The 15,030-nt window shown below is 35.5% G+C and overlaps 2 protein-coding genes across 3 annotated transcripts; one reads left to right on the plus strand and one right to left on the minus strand.

Annotated features, from left to right (window-relative positions):
• Positions 1 to 543: 543 nt before the first annotated feature.
• slc29a2 (solute carrier family 29 member 2) lies at positions 544 to 5,917 on the minus strand. Of its 2 annotated transcripts, XM_089123727.1 has the most exons (14): positions 5,799 to 5,832; positions 4,854 to 4,896; positions 4,624 to 4,702; positions 4,369 to 4,508; positions 3,695 to 3,828; positions 3,439 to 3,578; positions 3,140 to 3,274; positions 2,936 to 3,033; positions 1,996 to 2,074; positions 1,755 to 1,888; positions 1,539 to 1,638; positions 1,377 to 1,462; positions 1,062 to 1,261; positions 544 to 890 (listed from the first exon to the last, which is right to left on the minus strand). In XM_089123727.1, the coding sequence occupies exons 4-14, from the start codon at positions 4,489 to 4,491 to the stop codon at positions 779 to 781; spliced, it is 1,341 nt and encodes a 446-aa protein (XP_088979853.1). In that variant the 5' UTR covers positions 4,492 to 4,508; positions 4,624 to 4,702; positions 4,854 to 4,896; positions 5,799 to 5,832; the 3' UTR covers positions 544 to 778. The 2 variants fall into 2 exon arrangements, with proteins under 2 accessions (XP_088979853.1, XP_039549520.2); XM_039693586.2 differs by lacking the exon at positions 4,369 to 4,508 and having other exon boundaries at positions 5,795 to 5,917.
• A 1,170-nt stretch (positions 5,918 to 7,087) lies between these two features.
• Positions 7,088 to 14,515, plus strand: cfb (complement factor B). Its single transcript, XM_039693582.2, has 18 exons — positions 7,088 to 7,236; positions 7,473 to 7,688; positions 8,416 to 8,601; positions 8,852 to 9,025; positions 9,145 to 9,240; positions 9,369 to 9,502; positions 10,163 to 10,313; positions 10,682 to 10,813; positions 11,130 to 11,222; positions 11,403 to 11,540; positions 11,901 to 11,995; positions 12,171 to 12,300; positions 12,404 to 12,533; positions 12,622 to 12,701; positions 12,844 to 12,959; positions 13,244 to 13,373; positions 13,531 to 13,580; positions 14,195 to 14,515. Exons 1-18 carry the CDS (start codon positions 7,176 to 7,178, stop codon positions 14,366 to 14,368), a joined length of 2,286 nt encoding a protein of 761 aa, XP_039549516.2. The 5' UTR covers positions 7,088 to 7,175; the 3' UTR covers positions 14,369 to 14,515.
• The last annotated feature ends 515 nt before the right edge of the window (positions 14,516 to 15,030 follow it).

Consider the following 15,030-nt stretch of genomic DNA (forward strand, 5'->3'; position numbering starts at 1 on the left):
ATGTATATATATATATATATATACACACATAGATACATACATGTACATATAAAGAAAAACTCATGTTAGATTTAATCAGTATATGAAAACATCAATATATGCTAAGCGTATTTCATTGGTCTTGAGTGCTAACGTAAAGTTTTCCATTATGCATAGAATATAATAGAAATGTTGCTCATGACAATTCATGCCAAGCCCACAAAATTCCACATAAGGCACCAGAAAATCTAATCTAATCTATGTATTTAATTTTTATGCAGGGCTTCAGCTGTTACCGACAGGTCAAAGTGACTAATCACATTAAGCGTTTATATATTTACATTTTATTATAAAAAAAAACACATACACAAACAAATAAAAAAGTGTACAAAATATAAAAGGTGAATAGCTGCCCCAAGATACAACTTAAAAGATTTCAAAGAATGTAAAAAAAAATAACACAACCAATAAAATAATAAATATACAATTCATGAATTTCAGATCAAAAATGTAATAAAAAACAAAACAAAACATGTTAAAAGTGAAATATTTCCCTTAAAAAAACATCCCTTGGAAATGTAAAAGTGAAAGGAAGGAACATAAATACCCCATAAGATTAAGATAAAACCTTCACATCTATGGTATCTAAATTTGTTTCTCCTTCTTTCCTTAATGAGATATTAAAAATCATGACAATAAAGTCCAGAGAATACTTGAATTAAACGAGGAAATATAAATATACAAAGGCCTCAGACAGTTCTCATTCGAAACATGTTTGTGTCAGCTTGTGAGATTTTCCCTAAAGAATTTTTTTAAGGCCAAAGGAGAGAGCGGCACCCAGAGAGAGTCCCAAAGCCAGGAAAAAGGTCATCAGAGCCCCTGCTGTCTCTGCATCTTTAGGCCTCACCAGCCTAGATAAAAAAATAAACAGAAGAGTTTGTGAGTGCTCTGAGAAATATTATGTGGGGCAATGGGTTTGTCCGTAAGTTATGAGGGTCAATGGGTTGAGAATACCAGGAATAAATGTACTATTTACTTAACCCAGTTAATTTTGAATCTCAAAAAAAAGATGTTATACTTACTGTGGAGCATAGCTCATGGAGAGGCAGGCAAAATATCCACTTGTGATGGCAAACAAAGACATGGAGATAATATAAGCCACGTCATGATTGAAAAAGACTGGAAGATAGAAGCGAGGCTGAACGTTGCAGAGCATGAGGGCAGGAATGAAAACTACCCGTAATACCACGAAAAGAGGGAATAAATTACTCCTCATCGAAGGCTGGGAATTTGGGAAAAGAAAAATAAGATGTTAGATAAAGAATAATTAGCAGCAGTGGTAATCATTATCATAGCGCTGTATTGTGTTGATTGATACAGGATCTGATGAGACTTACCCACTGAAAACGAGAAGTGAGACTTCTGCCTATCCAGTCCATCACATTGAAGACAATGAATGAACACAAAGGTATGAAGATGTTCTCTATAAGATGAAAAGGAACATAAATCAAAGTGCTTTGAAAAGCATAATGTATAATTATATTCTTTTGTAGACTCACCTTCAAATAAGCCAGAAGATTTTGTATTTACTGTAATTGCTGGGAAAACGGACAGTGTGACGGTAAACACGCATGTCACACAAAATGCCATCACCCATATCTACAAAAAATTAAGTTCATAAATAAAATAAATCCAGATATTTACTAATACTTGTCTTAAAATAAAAAAAAAGGTTTGAAACTGGGATGGTGGTTAACAAAATACTTTCATTATACCCTTTTGAAGACCTGTAGCACAGTTGACTTCTCCTCAGGTTCTTGTTTGAGCTCATTCTGCTTTGTACATGCTTCAGTTTCACCAATGATATTGAATCCATTGTCAGCATAATCTAACTTCATTTTTGCCATCTCTGTAGCAACAAAAATAACAAATATTATTCAGGATTTAGAAGAACCAATAGTGAATGTCTTTGCTGTAGTTTGTCCAAACACTGGAAAATTTAGCAATATGACATACCAGAACTATCTGCTGGTGCCTCTTTCTGTGTCTCTGCAGTTTTAGGGGACACATTTTCCAAATAAAGTTGGGCAAATCTCTGAAATATAATAAGGAATTTCATTTATACAAAATAACAAAAATAATCTGAATATTATTAATGTACTATTTTCATATCTTAGAGCCATTTTTAAATGAGGAGTAAATGCTTTTACCTGTGTTGGTGACCTTCAACAGTTAAAAGAGTAGTTCACTTTAAAAACATTTTTTGCTGATAATTTACTCACCCCCATGTCATCCAAGATGTCCATGACTTTCTTCAGTCGAAAAGAAATTAAGGTTTTTGATGAAAACATTCCAGATTTTTTCTCCATATAATGGACTTCATTGGGAACCAAACGGTTTAAGGTCCAAAAGACAGTTTCAGTTCAAACTGCAAACTGTCCAAGGGCTTTAAACGACACCAGACGATGAATAAGGGTCTTATCTAGCGAACCGATCACTCATTTCAAAAATAAATACAAAAGTTTAAGTTTTAGAAGCACAAATGGTCACCTTGCTCTGTTCTGTGATCAGCGTTTGTGACTCTCCTCTTCAAACTCATTCATCAAAATGAACAAATCTTTTTTCAAGTCATTTCGTTCGTTGAATGAACCAAATGACTCAAAAAAAGAATTGTTCATTCAAACTTTTTTAACTTTTGTATTTATTTATGAAATGACCGTTTGTTTTGCTAGATAAGACCCTTATTCATCGTCTGGTGTCGTTTAAAGCCCTTTGAAGCTGCACTGAAACCGTTTGGTTCCCAATGAAGTCCATTATATGGAGAAAAATCCTGGAATGTTTTCATCAGAAACATTAATTTCTTTTTGACTGAAGAAAGAAAGACATGGACGTCTTGGATTACATGGGGTGAGTAAGTGACAAGTAAAAAGAATTTATGATGACCTAATGCACCTACCAGATGCGGAAGTATGAGATAGCAGCACAAAGTAAGTAGAGTGGCGGCACAGGGGGTAATGAAATATCCAAGGGCAGAACTCTCAGAGTCGGTTTTAACTAAAGGAGGGGGAGGCATAAAAACGTAACGGTCAGCATAAATGTTTTTCTCTCAGAAGATTATGATTTTTATCATTCAGTTTGTAAGGAGTGTGCAGGTACTTACAGATATTCGATAACAGCATGGCAAGACCCGAGAAGATTCCTGCCACTGCCTGTCCACTCATAAACAGGGAGCTGTATCTCGGGGGCAGCTTACTGACCAGACCAAACAGACTACCTTGTAGAATGGCCCCAAACACTAAGAGAAAAAAGTGCAAGAACAACGAAGGGAGTTAGATTTGTCTAAGTGATTCACTCACTGAAAGTAGAAGTGGAGTGGATATATTATAATCCTCTGTTATTTAATATGAAGTGATAAGGGAAATTCGAACATACTGTAGATGTAAGGCATAAGAAACATACTGTTAATAAACCAGATCGTTGCCATGGTAATGGAAAAGAATTGGTCCTGGTCCATCTTAACTTTTACTAAAATGGCTGTGAGAATGAAGAGAAGTAATATGGAGGCCATGCTACCCGCAATCCGCATCTTCTCCGCAATGCTACGTAAGCAAAAGAGAACAAAATAAGTCATGATTATAATATGACCTATACATCTCTGTACCGATACAACAAAAGTAAACAAAATCAACTTTGCTTGACTGAACCAAGTACTCACTGCTGGTATAGAAAGGAGTTGAGAAGTGTGAATAGCAGCAAGGGAAGCTGGGCTAACAACACACTCATGTTATCAAACATATATGGGTCTGGCTGTGAAGAATCTGTACCATTTCTCAAACGGTCAGTGAAATACTGCAAACAGAAGAGAATGGAGCATGAGTCATAAAATATGGACAAAGCGTCTGTGACGTCACCCATAGACTTTCTGAAGAACAGTTTTGAGGCTGTTTATGGGGTGGCGCCGCGCCATATTAGAAAATCTTGAGAAATACAATACAAATGTTCAGAATGGATACAGAGGTGGTATGATGATGTATGGTGTTGTGTCAGATCCTGGCCGAGACGTCAAATTCACTCGGCTCAGCCCGTTATCAGCTGTCAATCACAGTTAAGCGCCCTTATTTGTCATACATTTTATATCTAAAAGTATAGTTTGCGAGGTTTTGCGTAATAGATTTAATCAGCGCGATTTACTGCAATGTCAGAACCAGAAAAAAAGTGGATGTTTCGTACAAGTTCAGATGACATTTTGCTGTGAAAATTGTTGGTCATACTTCCAAAAAAGAATAATCTGTGATTCTGAATGCCAGTATCCACACCAGTGGTGACTGACAGCTAAACATTGTGTTCATCCACGCTGTGGCTTGTCGAGGGTGTCGAAGTACAACTCACGTAAAGTTGATAACTCCGTGAATGACTGCAATCGCAGATTACGAACAGAGATGGCGACAAAGAGGAAAAACTCCAGACTGCAGCTTTAAAGGGATACTCCACTTTTTTTGGAAACAGGCTCATTTTATTCAGACGATTTTCTGATATTTAGAAGAATATGAGTAACCAGACAGTTAAGTTACATTTTTCAAAAAGATTTGTCATGAAGTTTCATGACACTTTAAGTATTAATCAGTAAAAGTATGTCTGTCTTACATTCATTGCGGTTATGAAGAAGTTCCATGGAAGAAGAGTTCCCATTCCCAACAAGAAAAAGATAACAGCCACAAGGCCACTGTCAAGGTTAGAGAGACAATTATGCTAACATTGTGTCATAAACTAAAAAAATGAATGAAAGTCAACATCCTATTATTTTTTCTGAATAATTCAGCATGATGCCAACTGAATAAGTCAGTTGGCATCATCAGCATCAGAAGTCCACTCACTGCTTATCTGATGTCCCCTTACAAATCCTCATTTTGAAATGTTCTAAGAGAAAAAAGAAAAGAAAAAAAGAAAAAGTTATATTTTTGTTGTTAGAGCATGATCAATTTAGTGACATAAATACACAACCATATAGGACTGTCAATATCAATAATCAACAATCAATATACTGACATTTTTACTATCAGAAACTTAATGTTGATGAAATACATTTAATCAACCATAAATTGTTTTGTGATTCCAATAGATTCTAGATTCTAATTCAATTAAAAATTATTGAGAGGGAAAAAAAGTTGATTTCAGTTTACATATTGATGTTTGTGTTTTAGCTTTACAATTCATTTAATTTTTGTAAAATTCAATGATATAAAATCATCCTGAGGCCCACATGTAAGAACTTGTTTAAATTATTACGAAACTTATTCCAGTCACCACATAAAATCTATCCCTGAAACACAAGAAAGAATGATGTCATCAGACCCACGTTTCCTCTGTCAACTTCCTGAGTCAAGTTCAGCTTTAACGACGATCGGTATTAATGTCTAGTTCTTTTTAATTTATTGACTTATTAAAAATAGCATTTATGTCAAATAAAATATACACTAAAAGTTACAGCATAAATTAATTTCCTCCGTCACGCTAATCATATATTTTTTTCAATTTAGCTAAATATAGGCGACTAAAAACATAGTATTAAACGTGAATCCCCCATCACTCAAAGTCTGAAAGCATATAATGTCCAAACAATAACGTTACTCCCTTCTACATCTGTCAACCAACTTTACAATGAATTTCGAAAAAAAAGAAGAAGAGCTAAATAGAGACTATTCGAGCAATTACTGCTGATATAAATAAATATTGTGTGACTGCACGGAAAAATAATACTATTCTACATTTCTACAAACAGAATATTCAGTAGGCATATATTAAAATAAATACTCACAGACAGTGTAGAGATAGACACGTTCGCGCACACAAACAAGAAATTATCCCGCGTATTTTTCAAAATGAGAACTTTTATTCGCGCCCTGGAAGTTTTACAGGATGGTAGGGGAAGACTCATCAATATTCATTAGGGAACTCATCCCTGATTGGTCTGATGACCTACCTCTAATCCCGCCCCTAAACCTACCCGTCACTGAGGACTGATGACCTACCCCCAACCCCGCCCCTAAACCCACCCGTCACAGGGGTTAAGACCAATCAGGGATGAGTTCCCTAATGAATATTGATGAGTCTTCCCCTACCATCCTGTGAAAAAAAATATCGCGCCCTCCCTGGGCTGTCTTTGTGTCCCAATCATTTTTTACAGTCTATGGTCCCAATCGAGTCTGTGTGGTTGCTCACTGGCTCACTGGAGTCGAATGACGTCCAGCTCCAACTCTCTGCGATACCGGTAGGAGAGACAAGTCCGAAGGGACCATCTGCAGAGCAAAGTTCAATTTAACCGAAAAAAATGACAACAGCATCAACTCATAGTCAAAAACATAAAACTAGTCATTAACTTCAATTTTACAAATCACCCAATGCAGTTTACTCATCAATTGTGACCCTACACTGCTTTTGCACATTTTATATTCTAAAAAAATATTTCAATAACTTCACTCTACTAAAGCAATCAAAAAAAAAATGTGGTGTCAAAACTTAATCAAACCATGAACAACAATGCAACAAAGTCTTTCTTTTTCTCTTGGAATCAGGAGTTTAAACACGTTCCATGAAAATAGGACAGGTTTATTATTACCAGCAAAATCAATGACAAATGTATTTAGTTCCAAAGATGAATATTGCACATAGCTTTATGCATACAAAAGCTTTTACAAAATGATTTAATTATTAGTCTAAAATGTTAAAATGTTTAGTTCTTTGATTATATACTATGATTGATGCATTAAGCTGGTGTTAATGTATGGGGCAAGCAGTTTAATAGTGTTCTCAAATGACCCCTTGAATTTGAGCTGTACTCTGGACCCAAGAAATACAAATGATTGTGTTTAACTCTAAACATATTCAGGATTCCCCAAACAAAAGTGCTTTTTTCTTCATCTGTATATTTGATGAAAAATTGCAAATAGAATGATGGTTGGAGATGAACATAATTGTTTTTGGTTGCTTTTGTGATTTTTGAATATATAACGATGTTTACGGTTATTATTTTGTTCCGTGTGCCGGGAAATTGATTTGTTTTATTTGACTTCAGGTGAAACATTGACCACTGTATGTAAATAAAATCCTCTTGCTGACCCCACTATAAAAGATGTCCCCCAGTCCATTTGCTTCAGTTTTTTTTTTTTCATCTCAGCTGAAGAACTGGAATATACAGCATGGAGTGTGAGCAACGGTTGAATTGGTTAATGTTTGCATTGTTATGTCCTCTTATAACAGGTAAGTCTTTTTTGCTTAATCAAGATAAATACATTCTAAAAATTTAGAGACAAAACGTCTTTTAGCATGAAAGGAATATATAAAAAATAAAAGTACTTTGAGACAGCTCACAAAAAAATCTAAATTTGTATTTTGGCTTGTGTATGTAGGCCTACTGTATGCTTTTTCTCTGTAAATAAAAGCACAACCAAAGTATTTTTTCTTGTGACCTCCTCCAATGATCTGATTGTTTCTAGGTGCTCCATCCTCCATGTCCAAAATAAACGGATTATGTCCCGAGGAGAATCTAAACATTGTTGGAGGGGGCTTTGTTCTTTCAAATAACTATTCAGAGGGGAGTGTTCTAACGTACAGCTGTCCGGATGGATACTACCCGTCTGTTCAGTCACGGAGTTGTCAATATGGAGTTTGGACCCCAAAGCTTAGTGCCAGAAAACCCCCAGAGTGCAAAAGTAAGAAACAAGACAGTATCATGTGGGTGAACATGATTTCACCAAGTAAAACATGTGCCTTGATCAACAGCTTTGTTGATCCTTGAACATTCCAATGAATCAACCAGATCAGATTGATGGGATACGTTTAGAGTTTATGTCAAGATTAGGCTTACAAACCAGTTTCGGTTCTTCTACATCTGTGTTATTCACCTATAATTTCCCCCTGATTTTAGGAGATGGTTCTTATTGCAGAACACGAAATCCAAGGGGAGGAGTTGGATCCAGATCCAACTCCTCCCACATTCCATATACCTAAACCTACCCATCTCCGCCCCTAACCCCACCCCTAAACCTACCCATCTTCACCCCTTGATCCCTAACCCCACCCCTAATCCTACCCTTCTCCACCATCTGGATCCAACTCTGCCCCCTGGATCTCGTGTACTGCAATGAGGTGCTACTGGATTTTAAAGCAGAATTTATGGTTAGGTTTAGTAGGGTAAAATGAAGGACATTTTTGGACAGGAATGTTCCAGCATCACCAAAACATGCACATCCAGGAACATGTTGTACAAGGTAAAATCACATTCACCCATATGGTCACCCTGATTTGGAGTCATTATATCATGAATAAATGCTGAACTATTTTAAAGCAGAGTTATGTATTTTTTTTTATTATTTTAAATTTGAGGCCGTTTCAAAACATCTCTTCTACAGTATGTGTTTATTCATGCTTTTATTCTAGAGGTCACATGTCCCAATCCTCGTGTTTTGGAGAATGGAGAGGTGACCCCATATAAAAACTACTACTATGTAAATGACACAACCACCTACTCGTGTCATTCCGATTATAAGTTCCGTGGCTCGGCGGTCCGTGTTTGCAAGTCTAATGGGAAATGGAATGGAACCACACCAATCTGTGGACGTGACTGTGAGTAATTGCCATTGTTTTTTTTCCAGCATTTTCCATGAACTAATCGGATATAAAAACTCTAATTAAGTTCCTGGTATTTCTCTCCGTATATTCTCGAGCCCTTCAGTTTAGCTTAAAGAAATGTTGTACTGATGTATGATGTGTATTCTGTTGCGTTTTTATCTGATGTCATGCAAATCAAATCAAATTTCATCAGGAAGGTCCACAGATCTTCACTTTAATTAGTTGTTTTGTTGCATCCTCACAGCTGATCACTGTCCTGATCCTGGCGTTCCCCCTGGTAGCAGTCGAACCGGCCACATGTTTGACATTGATGACAAAGTCACATACCGCTGTGACAGTAAATTGAGCTTGATTGGTTCCAAAGTGCGAGTCTGTCAGGATGGTGGCCAGTGGTCAGGGACAGAGCCGCAATGCTACGGTGAGTCTTCTGATCGCTAAATCGCTGTTCCAAAATGATTTTCCTTCGCATGGACCCGTGTTCTCAAAAATAAATTGAAATGTGGCTCTTTTGGATAATGCACCTATAATCTTGTGCAGCACATTTCACATACGACACCCCAGAAGAAGCGTCAGAAGCATTCAGCAGTTCTCTAAAGTCAAATCTAGCAGTTTCTCAACAGCATGAAGGAGAAGGTACATATATTCTGGTTTAATCACATACACAAACGCACATGTTTTTCATCGTCATTAATAATTGGCTGCCCAGAAAAAGAAAATAATGTGAATCCATAAAGTGAATGCCTTGTTCCTTCTGTCTTCAGATCAGCAGGGTAAGAAAATAACTTTGGATAAGGGTGGAAAACTTGACTTCTACATTGCTGTGGATGCATCTGACAGCATCGAAAAGGAAGATTTAGACAAGGCAAAAAATATCATTAAACTGCTCATAGAGAAGGTATGTTCCCCAGAGGTTAATGTAATAAAGTTGTAAGACCACTTGTTTTTTTAGGCTACTGATGAAGATAATGAAGCTTTCTTTACTCGTTTTAAAAGCAGTCATTTAATTGCTGTTCATTTTAATGTTAAAGGTTCTGTAAAAAATCATCAGTACCAATATTTGAAAAAGAAACACAATTGTGATGCTTTTAACCTCACAATCTTGCCATAAACCTTGGGTTAGTTCATCCAAAACTGAAAATTCTGTTGTTGATCACACTCATGTCGGTCCAAACCTGTAAGACTTTGGTTCATCGTCGGAACACAAATCAGCATGAGAGGAGACCTATATATACTTAGCCCACACACACACCTATGTTCTTTGACCGTTTTCGAGTATGGGGTCTTTGCAGAACAAAAGTGGGCGTTTCTACATTTGTGGGTGTTTTCAAACTGGTGATTGTATATAAATCATGCAATGAAAATTATGGCCTTCATCCAACCGCACCTGTAAACCCTACCTATAATTTGTTTCATACTAAAAATGTATTTTTCATCCATTTTGTTCGGTTAGCTCTGCTGCCATGAATGCCAACATCACATTTAAATCCAGTATTTTGATTAGATAACCGAAAGATGTTGCGTCCAACTCTGATTTCTTATTGCTCTTTCCCAAAAGATCAGTTATTACCAGGTCTCACCAAACTATGAGATCCTGATGTTTGCTTCAGAAGTTCACCGGATAATCTCTATGAGGGACTTTAAAACTATTAAAGATGAAGATAAGTTTGAGAAGGTTTTTGAAGATCTGGACAATTTTAATTATGAAGGTAAGTACGGGTTTTATTGTCATACATTACATACATGAGACTTATTGTATATATAGATAGTCAGATTTAGAGATGATAATTACAGAAAAATGTGCCATGCCAAAATAGTAGATTTAGGAGTACAGCAACTTGTAACAGTTAATTTATGTAAGCGAGGATACATATATATATGTGTGTGTGTGTGTGTTTGTTCATTGCTATCCAATGTAGAGTAAAATGAAATAAATCATGTATTCTTTTCATGTTCTAATTTAGATTAATTTTAATTTTAAAATCTCTCAATTTTTAGATGTAATGTAGTCACTTGCTTTTAGAATTATTTTGTTATTTGCTGATTGTAATCATTGTTTTTGGTGTTTTTGTGACAGATAAAAGTGATCGCACAGGTACCAATATTGCCAATCTCTATACAGCCATTTTTGAGAGCTTGGTAATGGAGGAGAACACGAATAAAACATCCTTCCTTGAGACCCAACACATCATCATTGTGTTCACTGATGGTATTTACATTTAATACGTTCATAATTTGCATTTACTATTTAAACTATGTTAACACACAGTATGTACATAATGTCTTTTGGTCACACTAAATTCACACTAAATTGTGTTTTCTGAAAATGTAAAAAATGCATATTCTGTGAGGGTTGCTAGGGTTAGGGTTAGGGGTTAAGGGATGGACAGAGTATAAAAATCATTACGTCAATGGAAAGTCCCCATTAAACTTGAAAAACCAACATGCATTTTGCCATAAATTAGAGATCAACTTTGAAGCAAGTATGCATTGTAATTTATCAAAATTGATCTCCTACTTCATAGGTCATGCAAACATGGGGGGGAATCCTATACCTAAAGTGGACAAGATCAAGAATCTCGTCATCAAAAATGATCCACAGCGAGAGAAGAAACTTGGTAAGCAATGCATTTTATTAAATCATTATTATGAAATCAAATATTTAGGACTAGTAGTATTTTTCAAATTTGTCTTTCATTTACAAGCATTATCATCAGGGACAGCAAAAACTGCACATATTGATTTAGAAGAGTTTATTATTGATTTCATATTGATACAAATGTGTCCTCTCTTTCCAGATCTTTATGTATTTGGAGTTGGAACCGATGTACATAAAGATGACATGAATGGCTTGGTGTCACAGAGGGACCAAGAACAATATTTCTTTATGCTTCCAGACTTGGACAAGGTGCAGGACACGTTTGACAGCATGATTGGTACTAATATACATATACATTTTTAGATATTATATTTAGAGATTTATAGATATAAATTTCTTCCCTGCTTCTGTTCATTTCAAATATGGTGCCTTTAGATGTGTCACAGCAGGTTTGACACCATTGACGGAAATTGCCATTAATCTCGTGTATTTGATTGTGAGAGAATGCATTAGTTTGAATATGTGGAATGGACAATGGGATTTTCTTCAAAATTTCTACTTAGTCGTACAGGTTTAGAACTACATGATGGTTAATGTTGACAGAATAGAGGACTAGTGCTTTAAGCATTGACTTAAGGAACCTCTAGTTCTTATCATGTAATGAATGATTGTTCTCATGTACCTCCTCCTTACACAGATGAGAGCACCAATGTTGAATTGTGTGGAATTCATCAAAACTATGACATTAATAAACGGAGTGCGTTTCCCTGGTTGGCAGAGATTAATGTAGCTGTAAGCATAACCTTTTTATCATATGTGTGTGTCTATTATATATAGCTATATATATATAAATTTATATAGTTATAGATAAATTCATAGCTCATTAAAAAAACACAAGAAGAGGCAAAATAGACATGGCAATAGAGATGAAGTATGACAACATCTATCTTTTCTGCTCTTCATGTAGCGTCGTTCAGGTTCAAACTGCATGGGGTCATTGGTTACATCAAGTTACATCTTGACAGCAGCTCATTGCTTCAAAAACGGAGACACACCTGAGAAGATAACAGTTTATCTGGAAAAAGACAAGAAAGAAGGTAATGTTATGTCCTGAACTGATATACTGATATATTAATGAAGAAAAATGTGTCACAACATAAATCTTATCATTGACGTTTACTTGTCCGTTTGCATTTGTAGAAGTGGAAAGATTCATACTTCATCCTAAATATGACATCACAGCAAAACAGCCTAGAATAAAGGAGTATTATGAATTTGATGTAGCCCTTATACAGCTGAAAAAAGCTGTCAAGATGAGTGCTGATCGACGGTGAGGAGTATGTAACATGATGTAACTTTATTAAGAATAATAAAAAAGGCTGAATTAATTCAAGAACATCATGTGTATCTTTGTACAGACCTATCTGTATCCCCTGCACCAAAGAAACCAATGGAGCTCTGAAACTTTCAGACAGTGAAGGGACGTGCAGTAGACACGGTAAGGAACCAGATTAGATATCCTTCAGACCTATCAAAAAGTGTGACAGATTATTTAAATGTAGCTATATTAAACATGTGCCACTGCTTATACAATGAAATATAGCAAACATAAAATGTCATACATTTTGCATTTGTTACAGAGGAATTACTAATGAGCAACGAACTTGTGGAAGCTTCTTTTACGTCCAAAATGAAAACAGGCAAAATTAAAGTACCAGAAAAAATAAAAGACATCACGATCAAGCGTGGGAAATATGTAATGATTTTATTTTTTATTTCTGATCTGATGTGTTGTAATTTAAATAGTTTCTCTTTAAAGAAAATTCTAGAAAGCAACAAAACTTTAACTTTGATTTTATGGGGCCTAAATGTCACAAACTTCAAGCAGCACAATCATTTCCTAGGACTTGAATTTCATTTAACCATTTAACATTAAATATGTGCAATATGCAACAGAAAATGTATTATTTTAATATATTTATATAAAAACATTTCATCCACAAAAATCTAAGAACACTTCTTGGTGTACGTTCTCTTTAGCGGGATGCTTGTGTTGAAGATGCAAAAAAAGCAGAAGGGGTCAACGTGACAAACGCAAGAGATGTAGTTACAGACAATTTTCTGTGCAGTGGTGGAAATGAACCACAAACAGATGATATTGCCTGCAAAGGTATGTTTGATTTTTGCCATTATGACAGCAGCTTTATAAAATATATTTCGCTTTAATAACACTTAGGTCATAAAATTGGTTGAAAACGTTTTAATCGGACATATGAAATTAATTGAAATATTATAGTCCCTTTTGTCTGTATCTCATTTTGTAATAGGTGACTCAGGTGGGGCCACTTACATACGTAAAAAAGGTCGACAGATTCAGGTGAGGTATCCTTTGTTATGTTAAAAACAATATTGGTGATGTGGCTGTGAAGTCTCGTGGCTCTTTAGGGAGAGGACGCCATTAAATAGAGGCGTGCCTAACGAAGTGTATAGGGCCCTTCCACAAGTCCATCAGCGAAGGGTACATGCCATGCTCACTTCACAGGAAGTTATTCTACCATTTATGGTCATATGACTCAGGGTGGTGAGTCCTTATTATTGGATGGGATGAACATTTGATGTAGAATAATTTAAGTTTTTTTTTGTGATGTATTGCATTGCACACATTTTTGTTATGCATTATTTCATATGAAGTTTAAATAAATTATGTAGAGGTAAGAAGAAATACGTTTACATGGTAGAACTGCTATGTGATGTGATTAGCTGCAGGGTCCAAAGAAAAGGGTCCAAGTTTTGAAGAGCAGAGAGGAAACTCTCTCTCTCACACACACACACACACACACACACACATATATATATATATATATAGCTTATATAAGCCATAGGGATGTTCACTTCCAGTTGGAATTTATGTGTTACAGAGTGAATATAAAGATTAAATTGAGAGAAGCTGAGAAAGAGGAACCTTTTTTAATATCTGTAAAATTTTGATAGGTTGGTGTCGTAAGCTGGGGAGTGAAGGACATCTGCACAACAAAAGAAAAGTACCCCGTTTCCCAAGCACACACCAGAGATTACCATGCAAATCTCTTCAGTGCGGATATACTATCATTCCTTAAACAACACCTAGGAAATGACACAATAGGCCACCCTCTAGCGTTCTTCTGAATGTTTAATCAGACTGAAACTGTGTGAGTGCAATTTGATAAAACACTTTGATAAAATTTTCCTTGAATATATATATAGAATATAATTTTTTTTCTCAAATAGCTGGTCTTTGTTAAAAAAAAAAAAAATAGTCTATTATTCACAGTCTTTCATTTGTTATTCTTTTAATTTGATGCCAATCTTTGTGCAAGACTATCTCCAACCAATGGCAAGCAGGGGAGTGTCATTATTTTTGTGCAATTTTGTTTTGTGATGCAAGTGGTGCAAAAAGTGTGCGCTGCAAATGTAATTACAAAATAATGACCATTGACACAGAAGTATATAACACAGTGCTTTTGGGCATTTCGTTGAAATAAACCTACAAATTGCTATTATAAGTTAATTTCCATGTTTTATGGGGACTTTCCATAGACATAATGATTTTGATACTGCACAAACTGTACAGTATATTTGATCCCCCAACCCTAACCACCATAACCCCCAAAACAACAAACTTTCTGTATTTGCACTTAAAATTATAAAAATAAAACATAATTCTGTGTGATCTATAAAATGCTCACACACATAAATGCACACACAGACACACACCACCTTTTCAATTTCAAAATGACAATTAAAATAAAGTCTTACATCCAATGAAAAATGATAACTATGGCAGAGTC

Source organism: Pimephales promelas, chromosome 19, assembly GCF_988280905.1.
Source record: "Pimephales promelas chromosome 19, fPimPro1.hap1.1, whole genome shotgun sequence".
Lineage (NCBI taxonomy): Eukaryota > Metazoa > Chordata > Actinopteri > Cypriniformes > Leuciscidae > Pimephales > Pimephales promelas.

Coding starts and splice junctions, on each gene's coding strand:
- cfb (XM_039693582.2), top strand. CDS start 7,176: ATGGAGTGTGAGCAACGGTTGAATTGGTTAATGTTTGCATTGTTATGT. Junction 9,503..10,162: donor TTAAACTGCTCATAGAGAAG/GTATGTTCCCCA, acceptor CTTTCCCAAAAG/ATCAGTTATTACCAGGTCTC. Junction 12,702..12,843: donor AGGGACGTGCAGTAGACACG/GTAAGGAACCAG, acceptor CATTTGTTACAG/AGGAATTACTAATGAGCAAC.
- slc29a2 (XM_089123727.1), bottom strand. CDS start 4,491: ATGAGCCTGTTTCCAAAAAAAGTGGAGTATCCCTTTAAAGCTGCAGTC. Junction 1,463..1,538: donor ATCTTCTGGCTTATTTGAAG/GTGAGTCTACAA, acceptor TTCATCTTATAG/AGAACATCTTCATACCTTTG. Junction 1,262..1,376: donor TCACTTCTCGTTTTCAGTGG/GTAAGTCTCATC, acceptor CCAAATTCCCAG/CCTTCGATGAGGAGTAATTT.